Below are 23,531 nucleotides of genomic sequence, written 5' to 3'. Positions count from 1 at the left end.
TCTTTACGCAACGTCTGCTGTATCTACGCTGTCCATTGCTATAGAATATTATCATCCTCTTCTTTATTCAAGAAGACCACCGCCTCGCTTCCTCCTGTCTCGTCGACCATTACCAACGCTAGAGTCCTTTAGGACCCCTATTGCGAGTTCCCATACCGTCCCCCATTACACTCTTCGTACCCTGCGGAACACTCGCTACTCGCCCCCTTGAGATTACGTTGCGTCGTCATCCGCACCGTACGACATGTCTACCCCCGACCCACCTGTATGGGCCCCACCCAACGATGTAGAAGGATTCAGGCAGCAGTATGAGGCCAACTCTGCCGAATTATTCAACAACATCGCCGTCCTCGTCCAGCGCGTCCGCTTCCAGAGGGACACCCTTCATACACAATTAACCGCCGCCAATGAAACCATTGACAACCTCGAGGAGCAGGTAACCCAGCTCAACCTTGACCTCAATGTCGCCCGTGCCACCCCCGCCCCTACCGTCGCTGTCCCCGTTGCCGCTGCTCCCCCACCTGCTACTGTCCCCGCCTTCAGGTCCGAAAAGTTTCCAGACCCTGAAAAATTCGATGGCACCCGCACCAAGCTCCCCGCATTCACCACCCAACTTCGAATGAATCTTGAAGTCAACCACGATCGGTTCCGAAACGAGGCAGCAAAGGTTATTTATGCCGTCAGTCGCTTGGAAGGAAGGGCCCTTGACCAGGTTGTTCCACTCGTTAACGCTAACCCTGCCGCCCCCTTCTCCTCCGTCACTGCCTTCGTTGCCCACCTGGAAGCCTCGTTTGGAGACCCAGACCCCCGGGGTACTGCCCGTCGCCAACTCGTCGCCCTCAAGCAAGGCAAAGGGGACTTTGCCACCTACTACTCGCAGTTCCTCCGTATTGTGGCATACCTGGACTACAACGAGGGAGCCAAGATCGATGCCCTGGCCGAAGGATTGTCAGAAGACATGAAGGATACCATAACATACCGAACAGACAGGCCTAACACCGTCGAGGCATATGCTACCATGTTGATGACAATTGACAACCAGGTTCGGGGCCGTAAAGTTGAACAACGGGCTATTCGGAATACGATGAGACAATTTACCGCCCCCGCCGCTGTCGCACACCCATCTCACACCACCAGAGGCCTCGCCCCAATGGACCTCTCCGCCTTCCAAGCCCGTCCCGCTCAACGTCCCACCGCTGAACAACGATACACCTTCGTCAATGGGCAACGTAAAACCTCTGCTGCCGAAAAACAATAGCGAAGGGACAACAACCTTTGTATGTGCTGCGCCAACCCTGGCCATGTATTCGCCAACTGCCCCTCTGCCAATTGACCACGTGGTATTCAAACAGTTATGAGGAGTGCCCTCCTCGTACCCGCTCATAATGCCGCCGACCCCGCTGCCCCACCTGTAACGGGGACTCTGGGCGTAGGAACTATGAAGCCAAGGAATACAACCGAGGCGAAGACGTGGACGTAGGAGGTTCGTGGACTATGGACTATGGGGCCGAAGGGTACACCTAACGCAAGAACGGGGACTGTGGACTATGGATGGTTGTACCTGGTCTAGTATACCGGGTAAACCCTATGACGTAGCATAAACCAAATAGTATTCGTGACTGTAAAGTACAGAGGTTGCATAAAGAGAAAAGGAAAGAAAAAGAAACAGAAGAATCACAAGACAACGCCCCCCTTATATATCCATACCCAATCTGAATGCTGGCTCATACCCTCGCATAACAGAAACAAAAAGAACATAATAGAAACCCGCTGTACAAATCCCAACCACACTATATAACCCTTCCTCCTCATACCCCAACACCTCACATAACCAAACCACATGGCTGCCGTTACACCACCGATCGCTAGTCCTGCCTCTTCTGAGTCGGGTTTTCAGTAGTCCCGGGCTTGACTAATGGCCCCTGCTCGGGACCTTCTAATGTTTCTCCTTTGTCTGCATTCTCTATCTCTGGCTTCTCGGTATCGTCTGTGGAGGTTAAATTGGATGGCGATCATTTTGTTGCTTCTTGTAAAATTGTAAACAATAAAATATCCATTCAAACTCACGCATTGATTGATACCGGTTGCTCCGGATTCGCATTCATTGATGAAACATTCGCGCGCCATAACAACTTCCCATTTCTCCCCCTTAAATCACCCCGCACTCTTGAAGTCATCGACGGATGGCCTATATCTTCCGGACAAATTACCCACCTCTGCTACCTACCGCTATCAATTGACTCCCACCATGAAACTACCCCCTTCTTCATTACCAAACTGGGCTCGTACCAACTCGTACTCGGAATCCCCTGGCTTCAATTGCACGATGCCACATTACGGTTTGAGGACAATAGCATACTGTTCGACTCCGAATACTGCAAACACAAGTGCAACTCTTCTGCAATACCCGTTCCCATCAGAGGGGTTGCACCACCGTCCCGTTTCCACCTCGTCAGTTCAGCTGCTCTTTGTCGCTTTGCTCGAAGGGACAAACTCCAAATCTTTAGTACAACTATTGAGGAAATAGATCAAACAGTGGGCGAGGCCCCTAAGGAAGACTGGAGGAACCGAGTTCCAACCCGGTATAAGAGGTTTCACGAGATGATGGATGAAAAATTCGCTAATGAGATGCCGCCTCGCCACCCCTATGATCATAAGATACCGCTTAAGTAAGGGAAAGAGCCCCCTTTTGGGCCACTTTATGGTATGTCTCGCGAGGAACTCATTGTGCTTAAACAATACATACAGGACAATCTCCAAAAAGGCTTTATTCAGGCCAGCTCCTCACCTGCCGGTGCCCCTGTCCTATTTGTTAAAAAGGCTGATGGAACACTCCGCCTCTGTGTCGATTATTGTGGCCTCAACCAACTCACTGTCACAAACCGCTATCCGCTGCCACTCATCCGGGAAACTCTCGACCGCCTTTCCAAAGCCAAGTGGTAAACCAAACTCGACCTTCGCCAAGGGTACAACCAGATCCGAATGGCTGAGGGTGAAGAATGGAAAACAGCCTTCCGTACGCGTTACGGACATTTCGAATATACGGTGATGCCCTTCGGCCTTACCAATGCACCAGCCACCTTTCAACATTTCATCAATGATTGCGTCCGCAACTACCTTGATATGTTCTGTACGGCCTACCTTGACGATATCCTCATTTACAGCGACACATTCGAGGAACATCAAGTACACGTCGAAAAGGTCCTGGAAGCCCTACAAAAGAATGGAGTACTGCTGAAATCAGAAAAATGTGAATTTCATACGCAAAGCACCACATATTTCGGCCTTATTATCGAACCCAATGGTATTAAAATGGACCCAAGGAAAGTGGAGACAGTGAAGAATTGTACCATCCCCAAAACAGTTAAGGATGTGCAAGCATTTCTAGGCTTTGCTAACTTTTACCGCCGATTCATACATGGATTCCCGGAACTGGCTTCTACCCTTACCAGACTGACACGTAAGGACATATCATTTGGATGGACACCCGAAGCTCAAACCACCTTCAAAGCCCTGAAAGAAGCCTTCACCACGGCTCCCATTCTTACTCATTTTGACCCGGAGAAAGAAATTACCGTAGAAACCGACGCATCTGACTATGTCTCTGCCGGTGTACTCTACCAATACGATGACAATGGTACCCTTCGACCTGTCGCATACTTCTCAAAAAAGCACTCCCCCGCCGAATGCAACTACGAGATTTACGACAAGGAACTACTGGCAATTATTCGGTCTTTTGAGGAATGGCGACTGGAACTTGAAGGAGCTGCACAACCAATCGCCGTCATATCCGATCATAAAAATCTCGAATACTTTATGAGTACCAAACCACTCAACCGAAGACAAGCACGGTAGGCAGAATATCTGTCGCGGTTTAATTTTGTCATCAAGTATCGACCAGGGAAACGAGGAGGGAAACCGGACGCGTTGACAAGAAGATCAGGAGATCTCCCTGGAGAGGGGGATGAAAGACAATTGCATCAGAGTCAAGTTGTGTTGAAGAAGGAGAATCTTGATGCAATGCTAAGTTTGTTGGCGGGTTCTTTCTCAAACGAGCCCGCTGAAAAGAACGCCTCACTGCATGGATTATTCGATGAAGGATATAGTGCTGACCCGTTTCCGCAAAAGATACTGGATATGCGGAACAAAGGTGAACGGCAATCAAAGGACATATCACTCGCCGAATGCACCGAGGTTGAAGGACGAACGCTTTACCGAGGCAGCATATATGTCCCTGATTACGACCCTCTTAAGCTCCAAATCCTCCAACTTTACCATGACGCCGCCTCTGCTGGACACCCGGGACGCGAAAAAACATTCGAACTCATCAGTTGAGACTACTACTGGCCCCTTATGTGAAATTATATTGCCCGCTACGTCCGGAACTGCCACACCTGTCAACGAAGCAAGCCCAATACCCATTGAAAACTCGGCGTCCTTCGACCTTTACCGATTCCCGAACAAACATGGCAGGAGGTATCAATGGACTTCGTTAATGGCCTACCGGAGAGTGAAGGGTACGATGCAATTATGGTAGTTGTTGACCGGCTAACAAAGATGTGACACCTCCTGCCCTGTAACACTACTGTCAACTCCGAAGACGTCGCCCAACTATACCTGCGAAACATATGGAAGCTGCACGGGCTACCCAGACACGTCACCTCCGACCGCGGTACACAAGTTACAGCCAAGTTCTGGAAGGCTCTTTGTAAACACCTCGACATCGAAGCAAGTATGTCCACCGCCTTCCACCCGGAGACCGACGGCCAAACCGAAAGGCTGAATGCTGTAATGGAGCAAGATCTACGTGGGTATGTCTCTTATCAACAGGACGATTGGGTAAAATGGCTTCCTCTAGCAGAATTCTCCGCCAACAATCAGGTCTCCGCATTCACCAAAGCTACACCATTCTTTGTGAACTATGGTTTCCACCCCAGGTTCACAGTGACGATTACATCGCTTGACAGGAACCCACCGAGTCTCAATGCTAAATACTTCGTCTCGAAGATGGAAGAACTCCACGAATACCTACGTTCCAACATCCGCACGGTGCAAGATCAACAAGAGCAGGCCGTCAATACCAAACGAACGCCGGCTCCACGGTACGATATCAGCGATATGGTGTTTGTTTCAGCAAAAAACATCCGAACTATGTGTAACTCCCGGAAGCTGTACTGGAAGAAACTGGGACCATTCCCCGTTAAAGAAATTATATCGCCATATGCGTATCGAGTCGACCTGCCTAGGAGTATGAAAATGCACCCCATCTTCCATGTATCATTGCTAGACCCCGCTGCAAACGATCCTGTCCCGGAGCAAATTCAACCACCACCCCCACCTATTATCGTCGAGCAGGAGGAGGAGTATGCAGTTGAGGAAATCTTGGACTTGCGAGAAACACGAAGCAATGGCCTGCAATATTTTGTTAAATGGATAGGCTATACTGACCCTACCTGGGAACCCGCCGCATACCACGACAATACCGCCGCCGTTGATATCTTCCATACACGTTACCCCGATAAACCCGGACCGTTGGAAGGGAAGATTAAGGTTAAGGCTCGCAGGAGCTCGCACTTGAAGGGAGGCGCTACTTTCTGAGAATTGGAGTGTGGGAGAATAGACGACTTGAGGAGGGTTTGAACACGTGACCTTTGTGAGGAATATGTTTATAGTGCAAAGAAGATACTATTGCGCCGCTGAGTTCCAGCGACAACTATGGGAGTTTGTTGCTCCTTATATACAGATAGTTCTTAGTACCACGTGATCCCTGATTACATAATCCTAGCGCTAAGCCTCCTTGTTTCAACTATGAGTCATCCCTTATACATGAGTAATTACCATACATAACCGATGTCGCAATGGCATATTTTTACACTTCCCCTCACTTGCCACATCGTATCAATTCTGACAATTTTTGGTGAGCTGGTTTTGGTAGTCCTTTGGTCATTATGTCCGCGACATTGTCTTCGGTAGGGACGTAGAGGATTTCGAAGGTTCCGGCTTCGAGTTGTTCACATGTATAGTGGTAGTGAACGTCGATGTGCTTGGACCGGTCGTGGATGCATGGGTTCCGACAGAGTTCAATAGAACCTGTATTGTCGGCGTGTATGAAGTACTGGTATTGTTGTTGGAGTTCGTGTAAGGCATTACGAATCCATACCAGTTGTCGAGCTGCGAGGGACAGGGCCATGTATTCGGCTTCTGTTGTTGAGACTGCGACTGATTTCTGCTTCCGGCTTCTCCAGCTGATGGCTGACTTCCCTAGTCTGAACACGTATCCTGAGAACGATTTTCTGTCATCTAGGTCTGAAGCGTAGGAACTGTCTGAGAATCCGTCGAGTGTTCTAGTATTCCCCTTCGGGTAGAACAGGTTCCAGTCTTTGGTTCCGTTGAGATATCGGAGAGTTCGCTTGGCTGCTCGTACGTGGTCCTCGGTTGGACATGAGGAGTACTGGGAGAGAGCGGTAACGGCATGGGTGATATCAGGTCTGGTAGCTATACTTGCATACATCAGTGATCCTATTATGGATTGGTACTCAGTTGGTTTCTCGATTTGGTCTTCCGGTTCGCCTTTGTGAAGGTTGAGGTTCGGTTCGAGTGGTGTGCCAACTGGTTTGCAGTTACTCATTCCAAATTTATCCAGGATTTTGTTGATGTATGCGCGTTGTGATAGTGTGATACCGTTGTTGGTTACCGTTATTTCTATTCCCAGTATGAACTTCGAGTTACCGAGATCCATACATTCGAAATCTGCCTTGAGTAGTTGTCTGATTTCCTTTCTGAATGGGGAGTCGGGTCCGAATATCATGATGTCGTCTACATACACCGATATGTATAGATGGTGGTTCTTATGTATGAAGACACATGGGTCGAATTTGGCTGGGACGAATCCTTTCCGTTGAAGGGAGTCTGCTAGGCAAGCATACCATTCACGGGGTGATTGCTTTAGTCCGTATATGCATTTTCGAAGTTTACAAACCTTGTTGTCCTGCCTGTAGCCTTCAGGCAGTTCCATGTATATTTCCTCCTTGAGTACACCATACAGGAAGGCTGACTTGACGTCCATTTGTTGTGGTATCCAACCGTTGTGTGCAGCTAGTGCCAGTAGGAGTCGTAGGGAATCATATTGTGCAACGGGGGTGAAGGTCTCATCGTAGTCTTGGTACTGTACTTGGGTGAAGCCTTTAGCAACGTACCTTGCTTTGTACCTCTCGATTGTTCCGTCCGTGTTGTGTTTCACTTTGAATACCCACTTTCCTTTGACTACTGCTCGGTTGGTTGGTCGGTTGACAATGTCCCAGGTATGGGCTTTGTCAAGGGCGTCTTTTTCAGTCTGTATCGCCTTTTTCCATAGGTCTTGATCGTCGCTGTTCATGGCTTGATGATAGGTTGAAGGTTCGGTTACAAGGTGTACACGGTAGATTGCAGGTTCATTGGATATATCTTGGTATTCTAGGTCCAGGTTCTTTCTGGCTTTTCTGATATCGGCTTTGAATTCTTCAATCATTACTTCACATTCGCCTTTATCCATTGGACCGTTCTCTCTAACTGATTCAATGTATCCTTTTTGTTGTTCCTGTAGTTGTATTACCTTGTTGTTGTATTCCTTCCTTCTTATTTCCTTATCAAGTTCATAATCCATTTTCTTACGGACGCGATTCGATCGTCTTGGAGCTGGTGGTCGATCTGATCGTTTTGGAGGTTGTGGTGGTATACCTTTGGGTGTCGTTGACACAAGTGGTTTTCCTTTGAAGCCTTTGAATGGTACGACTGGTGCTGGAATTCTTTCCCAGTTGTCTCTTGGGTCTCGCGGTTGTCCCATAGGTACGGCAGGTTCTTTTCCCTTGTGTGGTGTAGCCGGTGGTGGTTTTCTAACCAGTTCCGGTGATTCCGGGAACAATCCTGGCATTTCTGTACGGTTCTCTTCGATTGCATTTGACTTGGGCTCTGGATCATACCTGTCTTCTGATTCGTATCCGTCGTCTGATGGTGCATTTGCCGTTTCTGGTTTCAGGCTGGGGATGAAGTCGAGTTCCACTGAGACTTCCCCTGATTCAGGAGGGGGGAATGTGACGTCCCGACTTTCAATTACCCTATGTTGTGTTCCTATCCAGATACGGTATATTTTATTACTGTCTGAGTATCCAACTATAATTCCTTCATACGCTCGGGGTGCTAGTTTGCTTCCTGCTGGCCTAGAGTTTTCTGGGATGTGGACATAGCATTTTTTACCGAATGGTTGAAGATGTTGTATACTTGGCTTGGTTCCTTTCAGGGCTTCAAAGGGGGTCTTTCCCTTAAGCGTACTGTATGGTAGCCTGTTTTTGAGGTAGACAGCTGTTGCGTATGCTTCTCCCCATAACGACTTAGGATGGTCCATGATCATGCACCTGACCATTGTGGTTACCGTCCTGTTGAATCGTTCTGCAACTCCATTAGATTCAGGAGTGTATGGGGGGGTTTGTTCATGAACTATTCCTTGTGAATCGAAGTAGTTCGTTATGTCCTTGTTGATGTATTCACCACCACCATCCGTTCTGAATCTCAGTATTGTTGTACTATACTGTTTCTCGATCCTGGTAACGTAGTCCTTGATGGCCTTCTTTGCGTCTTCTTTCTGTTTCAGGAGATATATCCATGCGAAGCGGGTGTAATCATCGATGAAGGACATATAGTACTGAGCTTTCCCTTGTGAATGTATACTGAACTTTCCAGATAGATCTGAGTGGATTAGTTCGAATGGTCGTTTGGATCTAGTACCAATTGGTGCAGGTTTCTTATGTACGCTTTTTGATAGTGCACATTGACTGCAGTGGAAACTTTCTGGTTTGGGAGGCAGCCTTTGAATGTCGTGATACAAGTTTTCTAGTGTCGCAGGATGGCCTAACGCTTGATGCCATTCATCGTAAGTGGTCAAACGAACTGTATTGCTAACTACTTGTACATTCCAAAGTCCCTTCTCCAATTTTCCCCAAATTATTCCTTTCTTTTCTTTTGTAACCAACTTGCTTCCTCCTCCTGACTCCGTTCTAAATCCCTTTTTGTCGAGCACGGTTTCGGAGACCAATCCCACATTTCCCAAGGTTGGGACCAACAGCACATCGGTGAGGAGTATGGAAGATCTACTTCCATCGGGAAGGTGGCAGCTGAAACTAGCGCTTCCCATTCCGGTGACAGCGTGGTTGGTTCCATCAGCTGTTCGGACATTGCCGGTGTGAGGTCGGATGTTGATGAGTTGGTTTTGGAAGGGTGTGACGTGAGATGTCGCTCCAGAATCAAGGATCCAAGTAAGGGGTTGGGAGATGTCGTGGCGTACCACACAGATAGTGGTTGTAGAGTCATTTACTACAACCGATGCCGAGTTGTCCTTTCTCCTTCCCTTTCTGTTCTTGTTCTGTTCTTTGAGCTTTCTGCACTCTGTGTACTCGTGGCCTTTGTAAGGCTGACCCCTTTTCTTGCATCAGGTGCATTCCTTGTCGCTTGTAGTACTCCTGGTATGGAGTACTTTGTTCCCTGTTTGAGGGGCTACCTCATCCAGGTTCTGTAGTCGTTGGCGTACGTCTTCGTAGGTAACATCCTGTTTGGTTTGGATGTTGTCGACGACGTTGCTCATCGATTTGGGTAGCGAGCTTAGGAGGAATGCCGCCATGGCTTCGTTGGATTTAGTGAGGGGTAGGAGAGCCTGAGCGAGTTTGTGATCTGCGCTTTGGCATCTGGACTTGAGAGTATTCCAGTTCGCATCGAAGGTCGCGAGATGCTCAGTCAGTGATCCGCCTTCTTGCATCTTCGTGTCTAGGACGCGGCTGAGGAGGGTGATCGTGGTGTTGGGTGAGACACGATCGTAGAGGTCTTTGAGCGCCTTCCATGCGTAGAATGCATTTTCGGCGGAGACGACTGTTGGTTGTATTTCTTCGCATACAGCAGAGATGAGAAGGCTGTGCATTTGTTTACGAGCCTTCTTTATCTCGGTTTTGCTGAGTTCGGTGTCATTCTCGTCAGGGTTCTCGATGCTCAACGCTTCCCACCAGTCTACAGCGTCGAACGTTATCCTCCAGGCACTCGCCCAAGTTTGGTAATTGGATTGCCCTTGTAGCTTAGGGAGTCCATCAAATTTGAGACGAATGTTACTGGTGGCTGTGGTCTCTGAGGGTTTAGTCTCAGCAGCACTGGATGACGATTCTCCACCTGAAGGCATGATGTTGGATGAAGTGTTGTTGAGTTAAGCGAGGTGGCGATGGTGTAGTACGGATTCTATTTGGCAGAACCCGGGCTCATAACCTGAGAATTGGAGTGTGGGAGAATAGACGACTTGAGGAGGGTTTGAACACGTGACCTTTGTGAGGAATATGTTTATAGTGCAAAGAAGATACTATTGCGCCGCTGAGTTCCAGCGACAACTATGGAAGTTTGTTGCTCCTTATATACAGATAGTTCTTAGTACCACGTGATCCCTGATTACATAATCCTAGCGCTAAGCCTCCTTGTTTCAACTATGAGTCATCCCTTATACATGAGTAATTACCATACATAACCGATGTCGCAATGCCATATTTTTACACTTTCATGGATCGATTAGTGGATATACGGGGTTACGAAGAGGTGGATTAGTCAGAAAGCTTCTATTGGGTTCTACCGGGTTCTGTTGATCGTTAATGTATTAGTCATGTTGGATTTGTTATCGTTGGGATTTCCTTGAGTATATTAAGGGGGGTTTGTTTGTACTTTTCGTTCTTTTTCCTTCTTCTTTCTTTACGCAACGTCTTCTGTATCTACGCTGTCCATTGCTATAGAATATTATCATCCTCTTCTTTATTCAAGAAGACCACCACCTCGCTTCCTCCTGTCCAGTCGACCATTACCAACGCTAGAGTCCTTTAGGACCCCTATTGCGAGTTCCCATACCTTCCCCCATTACACTCTTCGTACCCTGCGGAACACTCGCTACTCGCCTCCTCGAGAGTAGGTATAGAAGACATTGTGTACCAAAAGAAAGAAAAGAAACAGAACAAAAGCGAGGACGAAACCTCCTGATATATCCAGGGAAATGCCACCGATAGCAAATCCAAAGTCACTCATATCCTTACGAATGATAGAACCCGATAGAACTCGATAGAATCTTTCTGACTAATCCAACTCCTCATAACCCAGTGTAATAACAAATCGATCCATGAAATTTACTCAGCCCAGCTCAGAACCGGAGCCACCCTATCAACCACAGTTAATACTCTAGATTATGACCATCTTATTACTATGACTTGTAGTACAGTCTTTAGTCATTACCACCTGAGACCGACAACCCCATCCCGTCTTAATCTGGCCTTGGGTCAACCCAATTTACTATCCTACTACCTGACGAGCAGATGCCTAGGGCCCCCATCGATCACCCCCACCCTACACTTTTATACCTGATGCTTCTGTGGTTGGACTTTCTTTTGCCTTTTGAGCATGGTTCCTCCTTGATCCTGTTAAGGTTCATCTATAGATACGACTAAAGGAACGTTGGTAATAATGTCTTGGAGTGAATAAGGTTGTAGATTTTGTTCACTTATTTATTATTTGATAGACAAGTTTGGGTTTTTTTTCTTGAAATAGTATGCTCGACACATTTCATAGTACTGGAGGATTTTCATTTGTCATCATGAGTCACGGGTTCTGACTCATTCTTTCTCTGGTATTTATTAGTCATGTTTTTCTATTACTTATACGGCTATGATTCCTTATGTTTTGTGTTACCTTTCTTTAGTATGAATATGGGGCATTCCCCCCTCTAGTTAGTTGGAATAACACGCTCAATTACTACACTTCTCTATATACATTTTCTCTATCTTTTACATTTAGGAAAATTACTTTGTTGTCGTTTGATTTTTATTTACTTATACTACGCTTCTTAGTTAGTTAGTTTGTATTTTGGCAGTAGTTGATGTGTGATAAGCTTTTGACTTCGAAACAATATAAAGAAATCTAAATCTAAATCTTCTTCTCTTCTGTACCTGTTAGTTTCAAAATTCATTTCTGTGTCCCATTACGCAAACTTGACCCACCTATATACCAGTATACAGGTAGCGCACCGTGAATATTCTTGCTTTCACCCTATCCCTTTAGACTATCCCAGTCCCAACTTATCCGAACTATAATGTATCCCGATTCGACCCATATCCAGACCTCACCCCGTTTGATAGGTGTAACTCACTATCCCTATAGTAGGTGTGTGAGTTACAGCTAGACCGACATACTAGGGTTTACGTATACGTATATGTATTTCCACCCAACGTAGAGATGTATGCTAGCTTATAGGTATTTTGCTTGTCATCAAATAATCAACTCCAGTATTTGTTATCAACTTCGTCTCTTCTAGTTGTAATTCACAATTCTCAATACATACGCGTATGAATAATTTTCCACAACCCCATCATATAAAGCGCCTCTAAAATCTATTTCCATGACTTAGAGGTTTCCAAGCTGCTACTCGCCAAATAGAAAAATGAATATTACTCCTGGAGTGTTACTAGCTCCTACAAAATAGGCATTGTCGAGAATGCTGCAGCAGTATGACATTGAAATAATAATGATATTCAAAAGGTAATATATAGAATCATCTAGCACTACTATTACATTATATTAAATATATTTAGGAATAAATATAGTCATTTTTGGAGGACAGTATTTCTTTCACAGCGGTTGTACTATGGCAAGTCCTATAATAATCTATCACTACGGTACCAAGAACATCCCGCTTTTTCGCATTGTAAGCTCTATGTAGCTCCACCTTTCACACACGTAGTATCATGCCTGTACACGTATTTATCCCCCAGCAAATTCATCAAGTATTACCTGGAATTACATGTATAACACTTCAAGCCTGTGCCGCTAAACTCTTCTCCTGCACTACCTTTGCCCAGGTCTTACCGCGCTGTCACTAAATTGAACCCCCCCATTACGTTCCCGATAAGCTTTTCATTCTTCTATTCATAACTCCCGCTCCACCAATACATAGTCTTCCCCTTCATTACTAGCCATTGTAAGATTGAAGCTGTTCGAGACCTCTACAAGCCCATCATCCATGGCTTTCCCAATGCTGGAATATGACCTCCGCCCGCTATATGAGGCTGTATGCAGCTGATTTTCCCCATCCACTGAACCCCAGGCTAGCAACTTTAGACCAATTTTTGGTAAAAGCCGAGCTAGGGAATATTCCGAAGCCCTTCTATATCCCGCACCCTCTCTATATCAATCAAGGTGTGCATGCATCACTCACAGGTACATAGTAAAATGTCAGCCGGGGACTTGAATGCCAGTCCATATGGTACACTTGAGTTCTGGTGCAAGCCATGCTCTGGCGTCACACATTACAAGTGGCTCTCTCTATGACCCATGTCTTCTCTAGAACTCACCTATAGACTTCGAGGTAACCTGCAGTATATACGTACCTACCTGATGCTTGGTTCCTGCCTCGCGCCCAGCGTGAGCTTCCTTATAAGCCCATTCGTTACTGTAAACCAGAGGAAGAGCTCGACATGATTGGTTCGAGAAGCGAGGAATAGGGTTTTTATTACCGATGCAACTTAAAAAGCACTACCACCGGGTGTTTCGTCAAGCCGTGAGACTTTCGATACGAGTCTCATACCATCGTTTCGTTGGTGGGTTTCTAAAGTGTCCATCTATAAATAGACCGACGTCACAACACTTTATTCAATTCAGGCCAATTTGAAATATCAATGCAAAAATATGCATGCCATTATCCAGGAACGCACCTATGGAACGAAGGAACTTGGTGTGTTAACCGAGATCTTTATCAGCTTCCAAAATTGAAGATCTCACCACGCAGATCTTTCTGTGTCTGCCGCGAAGGTTTTAGTTTGTTGTTTGATTAGAGCCCTAAGTAGTGTCTACATTTAGTTCTTGTATACTGTCTCTACGAATATTTCGATCCCTCTTATGTACCAATGGGATCCTTCGACCAATGCATCATGCGTGTTGATTTCACTGTCCAGTGATAGTTATATGCTGCACAACGTTTCAATACCGTAAACTAATCTCGATAAGATCTCTAGGATAGAGCCTCGTATTCGTGTGCATGGTGCCCCTGGTACTACTGGAATCACGTGGTTCCAAGATCCAATGCGCAACTAAATTATCTTTCCGAAGTAATTATAATCAATGGTCGACACTATTCGGTGAAGTCTGAACTGGCCATGTGTATGCACGTGGTTAGAGCTAGCTTAAGCGATCAATACAGAAGGTGAATTAGGGTACTCTTGATCTCTCGCAGAATTAAACTTACACGATGTTATATACCCAGCTTATGTCTACCGATACCTAGGCCTCAGCTAGTGACCTTTCTCGGAGATATAGGTATTGAATCCGTAGTCTTGCACCTGCATACAACGCCACCAAAGCAATGCCGCTCAGTCATCGATCCCATACGTCCCTTGACAACGGAAGGCGGAGAAATTGCATGTTGCTACACTAGAAGGCCTAGGGATAATTAATTATAATAGAATGTTTTAGTGAATCCCTGAAATTCATTACTCGACCATATTTCTTCCACGTAATATGGTGTGGCGCACGTGGCTTCTGCCGCAGAAATTTGGCAGAATATGGGGACTAAAACACTCTAATACAAATAATAAAAACAAATTCCTGATTTCTAGTCACGGGTCGTTATTATTTGTGTATGCAAGTTAAAGACGTTGTGACACGATGACACCACAAGAATAGTAACGATAGACATCACAGCTTGAAATTGCCCGACGAGATCGAGACTCTCAAGCCTACCACCTCGATAGATCGAACGGACATTTCTGACCATTCATGATAGAAGTTGGCCGGTTGTAGGCTGGCAATTTAATAGTATTTAAACTTGTCTTCCTCTCTCTCTCTCTGGCCGCGCAGCCCCTTCTTGCTCTTCGATATCATCAACTTCATTCTTCTGATTATTCACTCGGCACTTCTGAGTACTCAAAATGACGAAGATTACCAGCCCTCTTTGCATCCTCTTCCTCTGCCTTCTATCACTCTCCTCTTTCTCCATCTCTGCAGCTCAGACAGACACCGCACAGAATCGTACTATTACTCTCACTGCATACAATCCCGACTACAATTTCCTTAACAATATTCCGGTCACCATTGGCGCTGCATCAGGTCAAACAACCGTTGGAGTAAACTTTCCCAATAACTACGGCTTTCACGCTTTTATCTGGAATGGTAAACTTTACCGTCCCTGTGATACGTCTCCTACTGGCGTCTGCATAGGCTATTGGAGTAAAAACTATGGCGGTATATCCGTTGGCTGGACGCTTTTGTTCGATGATGATGAAACCTATAATCCTAACGATCCTTGCTGTTCGGTCGATGGGACATGGGGCGTGAGCACAATCGATGGGCGAGACTATCTCACAAATTACGACACCACTCTTTTCGAAATGTGTGACGTCGACCCCAATGGGAGTGGGACAATGGGATATTGGGTCAGTTCCCCGGATGGTATTTCTTGATGTAAAACTGCTAATCCGAGATAGATTGGGTACGCTGTAACGTCTGAAAGGTGGAAATGTTACCCAGGCGCGACACTTGCGATTACGTGGGATTATTAAAGAGACGTTACTTGTGCGAGGGATATCAGCAATTTTCTACATTTGCATCTTTCTCTCTATGTTAAAACTTCCATTCTTTATTTCGTGTGATTGATACTTTTGTTCTCTTATTTTTGCTACGGGTATGTAACGACTGGATGAACAATACACAAGCTAGCCAGTTATATATTAGGTATCCTGATGGGAACTTGTTAAAATCCTGCATTGTGACTTGAAGAAAGGATTGATAATACCTACATGCCAATTGGTCTTTCAAGCCGAAAATCAAAGCTGAATTCGTGGATCACGAATCCATCGATTTAGCTGATGATAGACCTTTCCCCAAAATTTTCTCAGCGTTCATTTAAACCCTCTAAGTGGTGGATTACATGAACTCCTCGATGCCATCGATCGATGCCCGTAACTGGTATATGTGATTTCCTTTAGTTGTTATGACCAACTTTATCAGAGGAGTATAACCAGCGGTCTTTGAGCAAGGGCTCAAGCGTGACTCCACCGAATTCACAGATCCTCGCCGTCAGAGTTTCAAGAACATCCCAATGACAACCACGCAACAAGCGCAGCCAATTAGCGAAGGATCAATCATGCATTATGTCTTAGCCCAGGGCTTTCTACTATATATAGCATGACAGATTGAGCGAATCAGAATCTGAATCGGAATCCCATTAGTGAATGCAAACGGATATATATAGACAGGAAGGGCATGCTGTGTATCTGGACTATCCTCCACGTTACAAGAGGAATCCTGTACAGAAATACGAACTCAAGGTGGACTCAAAGTGAGGCTGTCTTATAATTACTACTACTACCGCCACCAATAGGCCGGTTCCGAGATACACAAACGTATGCCATCGCCAGATCATAAATCATCACTCGATGCTTGTGAAAGTGGCAGCTTTAGTTGTTGTTTTTTCTTTTTTTGGTTTTTTGTCGACGTTATTCTTGTTAACTCACTCATCATGCTGTACACCTATTAAACATGTAGCGAAAGCTCCAACTCAGTGTTGAATAGTGCTCTTGTCAACAGCATTTCACATCCCTCCCAATTCTGAACTTTAGGTTCTTTTCTAGCTGCAAATCGCTGACTCTAAGATTATTGATAAACGCTGCTTGTCAGGTCTGATAGCCGAAGCGGTGAGATGTGTGATTTGCATTGTGATGACGCCAGTTCAGCTCCAATTGCTGGTCTAGCTTTTTACTCCAATTGAGTATTTATTTTGGTGTACCTTTCATTAGTTCCTGAATCCTGATTCGTTTCTCGATTATTTCCCTGACGTGTATACTCTTATGGGTGAGTAACGTATTTCACCTAGAAGCCGACCTTCACCGGGTAACCGATCAGTGAAGTGAGTCCTGTGTAACCTCTGTATCCTCCTGAGTTGAAGAGTTTTTCTATTCGTTGTAGGCCAGTTTTGATTACTATTCAGTCCGGAATACAGCCAAACCAATCATTGAGATGGGGAGAAGCCGTGAAAAGGAAAAGGAGAACTTCAACAAGAGGGTGGAGGATGCGAGGAGAGACCTTGATAGTGGGCGCATTAAGACAATTAGGGAGGCAGCGGACGTGCATGGAATAGCCTACACTACCCTTCAAAACAGATTAGCTGGTTCTAGAACGCGTCAAGATGCTCATACGGACCAGCAAAACCTTACTCCTATCGAGGAAACAGCTATCAAAAAATGGATCCTGAAATTAGATGATTGGGGTTTTCCGCCCCGACACCAATATGTGAAGGATATGGCTTTAGATTTCCTCAGAAGTCATGGAATTCGAAAACCCAAGCTAGGCAAGAACTGGTTAACACGGTTTCTCGCTCGTCATCCTGATTTAGCTTCTAAATTTTCAACCCGTCTGGACAAACAACGCTCGTATGCCAGTAATCCCGCGGTTTTGAAAGATTTTTTTACACAGGTATGGGAGTTCCAATGTTGTGTCACACTACGCTAACAAATTGTATAGCTTCGGCGCGTAGTTGTGACACATAATATACTTCCTGACGATACCTACAATATGGACGAAAAAGGGTTTTTAATGGGGAGGTCTGCTCGCGTAAAAGTGATCTGTAGGAGGGGCAAAAAAAGAAACTTCAAAACTCAGGATGGAGCTCGGGAGCTAATCACAGTTATCGAAACTGTTTCAGCTGGGGGTTTCGCACTTCCGCCATTTATAATATATAAAGGAGAAGCACAGTATCAAGGCTGGCACGGTTTGGTAAACGCAGACGAAAAGGCATATTTTAGTTATTCAAAGAAAGGGTGGACCAATAATATTATTGGTTTAGAGTATTTGACACAAAACTTTGGTCCTAACTCAGCTCAACGGTAACAATCCATTTATTACTCTCCTCATTCACGTGTGTTAAATTACTAATTTTTTATAACAGAGCGAATGGTCGTACGCGGTTATTGATACTTGATGGACATGTTTCGCACTGCACTTGGGAATTCTTTTCCTATTGTCTTGACAACGATATTATACCCCTCTGTCTTCCCGCACACTCCACACACATACTACAGCCTTTAGATGTTGGACTATTTGGTCCTCTACAACGTCATTATACAAATGCTTTAGACGACTGGACGCAAAACGGAAATACTGGAATTCATAAGGGGACATTCTTCCCGTGAGCTGAAATTCTCCTTTTTATCTATTAATTTTCACTAATATCCGATATATAGATTATTGATGCAGGCCCGTACCTTTACACATACACCCAAAAACATCCTCAACGCGTTCAAAGCTACTGGAATATATCCCCTCAATCCCCGCCAGGTACTTGAACCGTGCATTGAAAAGGTCAAGGCCCTAAACACCAAGAAAGAGCAAGCATTGGGTCCCCGTACACCCCGCCATGGAAAAGGCATTTCAATTCACACCAAGCGCACCATTGCTTTAGTAGGCAATGCAACACCTAGTAGAAAGCTGGCGCAAATTATGGTTGAGAAACTGGGCCTTGCCGCTGAAGAATCATCAGCAGAGGTAGTTGTCCTACGGCAGGAGTTAGCATATTTGAGGAAGAAAGAAAAAGCAAATTCCGACTCCTCAAGGGTACAAAGTAGAGCTGTTCTCTCCAAAGCCCTCGTAGTTACTACAGATGAGGTTGTACGTCTGCGCAATCAATGGGAGGAAAAGCAAAAGCTCACCGCTGCGAGAGCTATAGCAAAAGAGTTGAAGGCAGCGGAGCGGACATCAAAGAGCGCCGAGACAGACTGCGCCGAGCCCGCAAATCTCGGCAGGAAACTCACCAAGGTTAGAGGCCGTCCAAAGAGACAGCTTCCAATTGAGGAACTGGCTGAACCTGTGACTCAAGACCCTGAAGGCTCAGAGTGCGAGTGGGAAGAGCTGGAAGCGGATAGGTGCACCCCTACAAATATCACAACCCAAAGTGGTAAGAAAAATGCCCGGAAAATGAAAATATATTTTGTAAATAATAGTAGTAATAGTCCAAAGCCGGGGGATTCTGTTAGGAGACTTAGATCTAGAAAATAAATTTTTATTATCGGGTAGGAGTATAATTGCTTTTTGATCGGTTGCTAGGTGAAGGTCGGCTTCTAGGTGAAATACGTTATAGCCTCAATTAGGAAGGAACAAGAGACATGATAAATGTGCCAAGAAAACCATCCCACGAGACTACATGTAATGATATGCCATTGCCAGACGCCTTTCTACACGCGATTTGGATCCATTTCCTCAGGACCTGGCCTTCCGCCCAGATGGTCACTTTCCAGGCACAGATTTCACACACTACAGGTTGCGTAGCGAAAAGCGTGCATTCCTTGATTCGTATCCTAGCACTACTAGAGATGTAGTACAGACCTCGTCTCGTACCCAGCCCGTTACTTGCATGCAGCAAGCTGCCCACCAGTACGTTACTTGCATAGGCCCATCCCCAACCCGTCTGTTTCCACGTACTGGTGGGCAGCTTGCTGCAAGTAACGGACTGGGTACGAGACCAGTTAGGTTTAAGCATACGGGCTAGGGGCGAGCCTAGTCCAGACCTTAATCCTCGCACAAGCCGGACCCTAGACCGTCCATCAACGTCACAAGCCATCACTCGAGCTTGGCATTACCGGCCCCCTAGCTACATGCCCCCAACAAACCCCAATTCCACAAAAGATTTTCGTCCACAGCACCTGCCCGGCCGCCCCCATCATGATCTTTCTAGAGATGAAACCTGGCTTGAACAACCACTCTACAACTACACAAACAGATCTCGCAGAGCTGGTGGCACCCTGGACCAATTTGTGTGGTGCCTGGAGACGTCTTGCTGTCCTGTTGACAGAACCCTTGGTTTGACCCGCCCATGATGTTCATGAGGTTACGCAGTAAGCTACCCTGATATTAATCCGAACTAAAGGACTTCGGCGACGGTGTATCTGGTACACATGTATCTGGCCTCTAAGCTTATGATATCCGCCATCTATCCATAGGGCATCTTCACTACACGAGTTGCGGACTAGCTATCTAGCCAGTGTCAGTTACCACGACCGCCCACCATGACCGAATGTACGGCAGCCACTTCCGGCGGTGCGGTATTTTGGTGAAAATGCCGCAGGATGTACCCACATCGATTCTGTTCACCGTGTCTGCAGTGGAACATCCGCACTGCTACGCGGCTGCGTACACCCGCAGACCTGAAGGAGGAACATCAATTTCGATGTCTGGCCTTGGCAGTTTGCCAAGAGTGATGTCTTGTGATTCAATCTTCTGCACTTGTTCGTGGTCTACAATGCATGGTTCACAGAAATTGTTCTTCAAGCGTTTATTATTAGAGAATCAGAGAGACTCGAGTGGCTCTAACTGCTAAGGATGGTACCTCAATCGATGCTATCTACTTCTCTCTGTCTCTAGACGTTTATGTCTATCCATCCAATGCTTGTCCCTCTTACTCCCAGTGTTGTTACCATGCAAGTCCAATGCCAATCCAACGCCCTCCTCCCGTGCAATATATATGTGCTCATGAGATTCGTTCATCTATCACCCCACCACCACACTTCTACTCATCCTCCGCCAGCAGCCCCGTCTCCTCATCCACCACCACCACCACCACCTGCTCCTCCTCCTCCGCCTTCTTCCCCGCCCCCTTGCCCTCCTTCTCCTTCCAGAACGCCACCACCACCGCACTCCCCACCACCATCGCCCCGCCCACACAGCTCTGCCAGTCCGGCACCCCGCCCCACACCAGCCACTCGCCCACCACCGCAAACACCATCTGCGTATACACAATCATGCCCGCCCTCGCCCCCTTCACCAACTGCCACCCCCTCGTCAACAAATACTGCATCGCAAAGCCCGACACCCCGATCCCGCCCAGCAGCCCCCACTCCAGCCGCCCCTGCGGCACCACGAACCCGCCGGTGCTCGGCACCGCCACCAGCACAACCACCGACACGACCGTCACCAGCCCGCTGAAATACGCCACCGATATCAGCGGGTGCGCGCGCGCGCCGATCCAGCGGATGGTGGTGTACGCCGTGGCAGCTCCCAGCACGCCCACCAGGCCGATGGAGACGGCGTAGAGGCGCTGCGCGGGGGTGATCTCGGGGGGCGGGATGGCGGAGGAGGGGGCCATGTGGTCGTGGGGCACGGGGAAGAGGAACGACGGGCGGGCGATGAGGGTTACGCCGGCGAGGGAGACGAGGCCGCCGAGCTTCTCGCGGAGGGTGAAGGGTTCGTGCAGGGAGGGGATCTTGGAGCAGGCGTAGCCGACGACGAAGGGCGCGAGGAAGGTTAGCACCACGGCGTCGGGCATGGGCAGGTAGGAGAGGCTGGCTGCGGAGTGTCAGTGCTGTCAGTATATACTAATAATGCTAACACCGTTATCGCAGAAAGGGGGGGGGGGGGGAGAACGCACTGTAGAGGCCATAGACACCGACCAGCCCACCGCACCCCCGGGCAATCAGCAGCGGCCACAGATCCCGCCTGCCAAACGGCGCGTGCGGCACCTTGTTCCACCACATCCAGACCAGACATCCAATGAGCGTGATGCTCATGCGGGCAAACAGCACCTCGAAGGCGTGGTAGTGCCTTCCTGCGGGCAGCGAGATGGCGAGGTAGCGGGTGACGGTTGCCTGCACCGAGGTGAGCACCTGCGAGGCGAGGAGCATACAGAGGCCGAGGTGCGAGGGACTGAGCGACCGCAGGAACGAGGGCCTTGTCCGGGGCGCTGCGGGCACAGAGCCATACTGTGCTGGGGACTTTGAGGCGAGTGAGTCCTGCGCATGCGCGGCGGGCAGGAGCGGGGATGCCGACGATGTGGACGCCATATATATATAGCTGGCTAATTATAGGGGACGGACGGTTTTGACTGATCTTTTCGAATATTAATCTCTGGACAGACGGGTTCACGACTCGCGGGCACTGTTATACCGTTATACCAACTTGCAAGAAACCCCGAGTAAAGCAGACAGCTGCAGAGGAGAGAGGACAGAAATTAAAGACACGCTCCACAGCTATAAATCTGCATCGGCAACGCGGCAGGATGAGGAGAACAGCGCGTGCGGATATGTAATCACCAGGGTCCACGCCGTCATGCCAATCCGCTTCAAGACCCCGCGCTGCATCAGCTTGCATGACCGACGCAAACAGTGCGGATGGGGAATCTGGATGCGCAGGAGGGATCATACGCCGCAGCAGGAGGAGCAGGAGAAAGCGAGATCTACGAGATTTCCCCGCAATCAACGTTAACGGCGGGAATGTGATCATTGATGAGACATCTGAAACACCAGCGTGCGGGGCAATTGGAGCATCTCTCCCAGGGCCTATTATTGGCCTCCTGCTGTGCTGGGCAAGCGCATCCGGGATATAACTCAGAATCGGAATTCATAGATAGCAGAGCAGCGACACCACGGGATTTCTAGTATTCTTCACTACATATTCTTGTTCTATCTACATGCACGCACGAGATAATGAGATATCGACAATCAAGCTTTTTGCACCCGACGCAGTACTCGGTGACCGTCGCTGTGTCCCGGTCCCCCCCCCCCCCCCCCCACACCTTCCTGCCCACGTCCTACACTACAACCCGCCAAACGCCCTCACCGCCTCATAATACACATCCGCAATCCCCTCGCAGATCTCCCGCTGGACCCAGCCGTATGTTCCACACTCATTATACAGATCCTTCTTCAAGTTATCATCAATGAGCAGCCTATTCGCCTCCGTGAACCTGCTTTGCGCCTTGAAGTTACGATACCCAAAGTCGTGTCTCTTGCACGAGCTCAGAAAGTTGAACCCAGCAGGATAATCCGGCGAGTAACTGCACCCATCATCCGTCCAGTCGAGCGTCGTTGGGACCCCCACCGCCTTCGCCGCCAAAAACACCGGCAGCGTCACGGAAAAAAGGAAGGTGTTGGTCGCGGAAACGTCGGAAGCCGTGACGGCGGAGGTGGTGACGCTACTGATGGAGAATACCAGTGCGTCATCGGAAACAGTGGGCTCGATGAACTCTTCCGCCGTCAGGGAGGAGGAGGCAGACGAGAGGACGTCGGTTGTGAGGTCTGTGGTGTCTGGGACGTCGCCACGGACATCGGTGGTGGTCGTGTTGACGAGGGGCACGGAGAGGTCGGGGAGGGAGATGGTGCTGTTGCTGGCAAGCAGCTTGTACACGGAGGACTCGGGGTCGAGGTCCTGTCTGCGGAGGACAACGCCGGCGTTGACGCTTAACGCGCCGAGGGTGAGCAGGAGAAGAGAGCAGTAGAGGGAAGGCATCTTGACGCTGATGGAGCGTGAGGATCTTCGACGATGCGTGATAAACAGACGAGGACTGACGATCTGAAAACAGAGCCAAACAAACGCTGGGAATCACCACTGATTTATAGAAACGCCCTCCTCACGATCCCTCCTCCCGTCGGCCACTCCGTTACTACAATTCAGCACTTTCAGCTTCCTTCGACGGTGTTCAGCGGGAAGTTGGAGCACTAGAACCCATGATCTCG

At 47.7% G+C, this 23,531-nt stretch overlaps 5 protein-coding genes across 5 annotated transcripts; 3 read left to right on the top strand and 2 right to left on the bottom strand.

The window, feature by feature from the left end:
- Nucleotides 1-2,706: 2,706 nt before the first annotated feature.
- H6S33_000994 (uncharacterized protein) lies at nt 2,707-2,943 on the top strand (the record flags this gene model as incomplete). The annotated part of the gene is made up of 1 exon (XM_044832432.1): nt 2,707-2,943. One exon carries the CDS (start codon nt 2,707-2,709, stop codon nt 2,941-2,943), a length of 237 nt encoding a protein of 78 aa, XP_044700553.1.
- A 12,020-nt stretch (nt 2,944-14,963) lies between these two features.
- H6S33_000993 (uncharacterized protein) lies at nt 14,964-15,593 on the top strand (the record flags this gene model as incomplete). Its single annotated transcript, XM_044832431.1, has 2 exons — nt 14,964-15,467; nt 15,519-15,593. The coding sequence occupies 2 exons, from the start codon at nt 14,964-14,966 to the stop codon at nt 15,591-15,593; spliced, it is 579 nt and encodes a 192-aa protein (XP_044700552.1).
- A 1,456-nt stretch (nt 15,594-17,049) lies between these two features.
- On the top strand, nt 17,050-19,083 carry H6S33_000992 (uncharacterized protein; the record flags this gene model as incomplete). The annotated part of the gene is made up of 4 exons (XM_044832430.1): nt 17,050-17,505; nt 17,554-17,618; nt 17,978-18,217; nt 18,273-19,083. 4 exons carry the CDS (start codon nt 17,050-17,052, stop codon nt 19,081-19,083), a joined length of 1,572 nt encoding a protein of 523 aa, XP_044700551.1.
- Nucleotides 19,084-20,590: 1,507 nt separating this feature from the next.
- H6S33_000991 (uncharacterized protein) lies at nt 20,591-21,860 on the bottom strand (the record flags this gene model as incomplete). Its single annotated transcript, XM_044832429.1, has 2 exons — nt 20,591-21,366; nt 21,449-21,860. The coding sequence occupies 2 exons, from the start codon at nt 21,858-21,860 to the stop codon at nt 20,591-20,593; spliced, it is 1,188 nt and encodes a 395-aa protein (XP_044700550.1).
- Nucleotides 21,861-22,611: 751 nt separating this feature from the next.
- Nucleotides 22,612-23,304, bottom strand: H6S33_000990 (uncharacterized protein; the record flags this gene model as incomplete). Its single annotated transcript, XM_044832428.1, has 2 exons — nt 22,612-22,990; nt 23,072-23,304. The coding sequence occupies 2 exons, from the start codon at nt 23,302-23,304 to the stop codon at nt 22,612-22,614; spliced, it is 612 nt and encodes a 203-aa protein (XP_044700549.1).
- Nucleotides 23,305-23,531: the final 227 nt, after the last annotated feature.

This window comes from Morchella sextelata, assembly GCF_020137385.1.
Source record: "Morchella sextelata strain SCLS chromosome Unknown scls_1, whole genome shotgun sequence".
In the NCBI taxonomy this organism is placed as follows: domain Eukaryota; kingdom Fungi; phylum Ascomycota; class Pezizomycetes; order Pezizales; family Morchellaceae; genus Morchella; species Morchella sextelata.
This window is presented reverse-complemented; position numbering and strand designations above follow the sequence as displayed.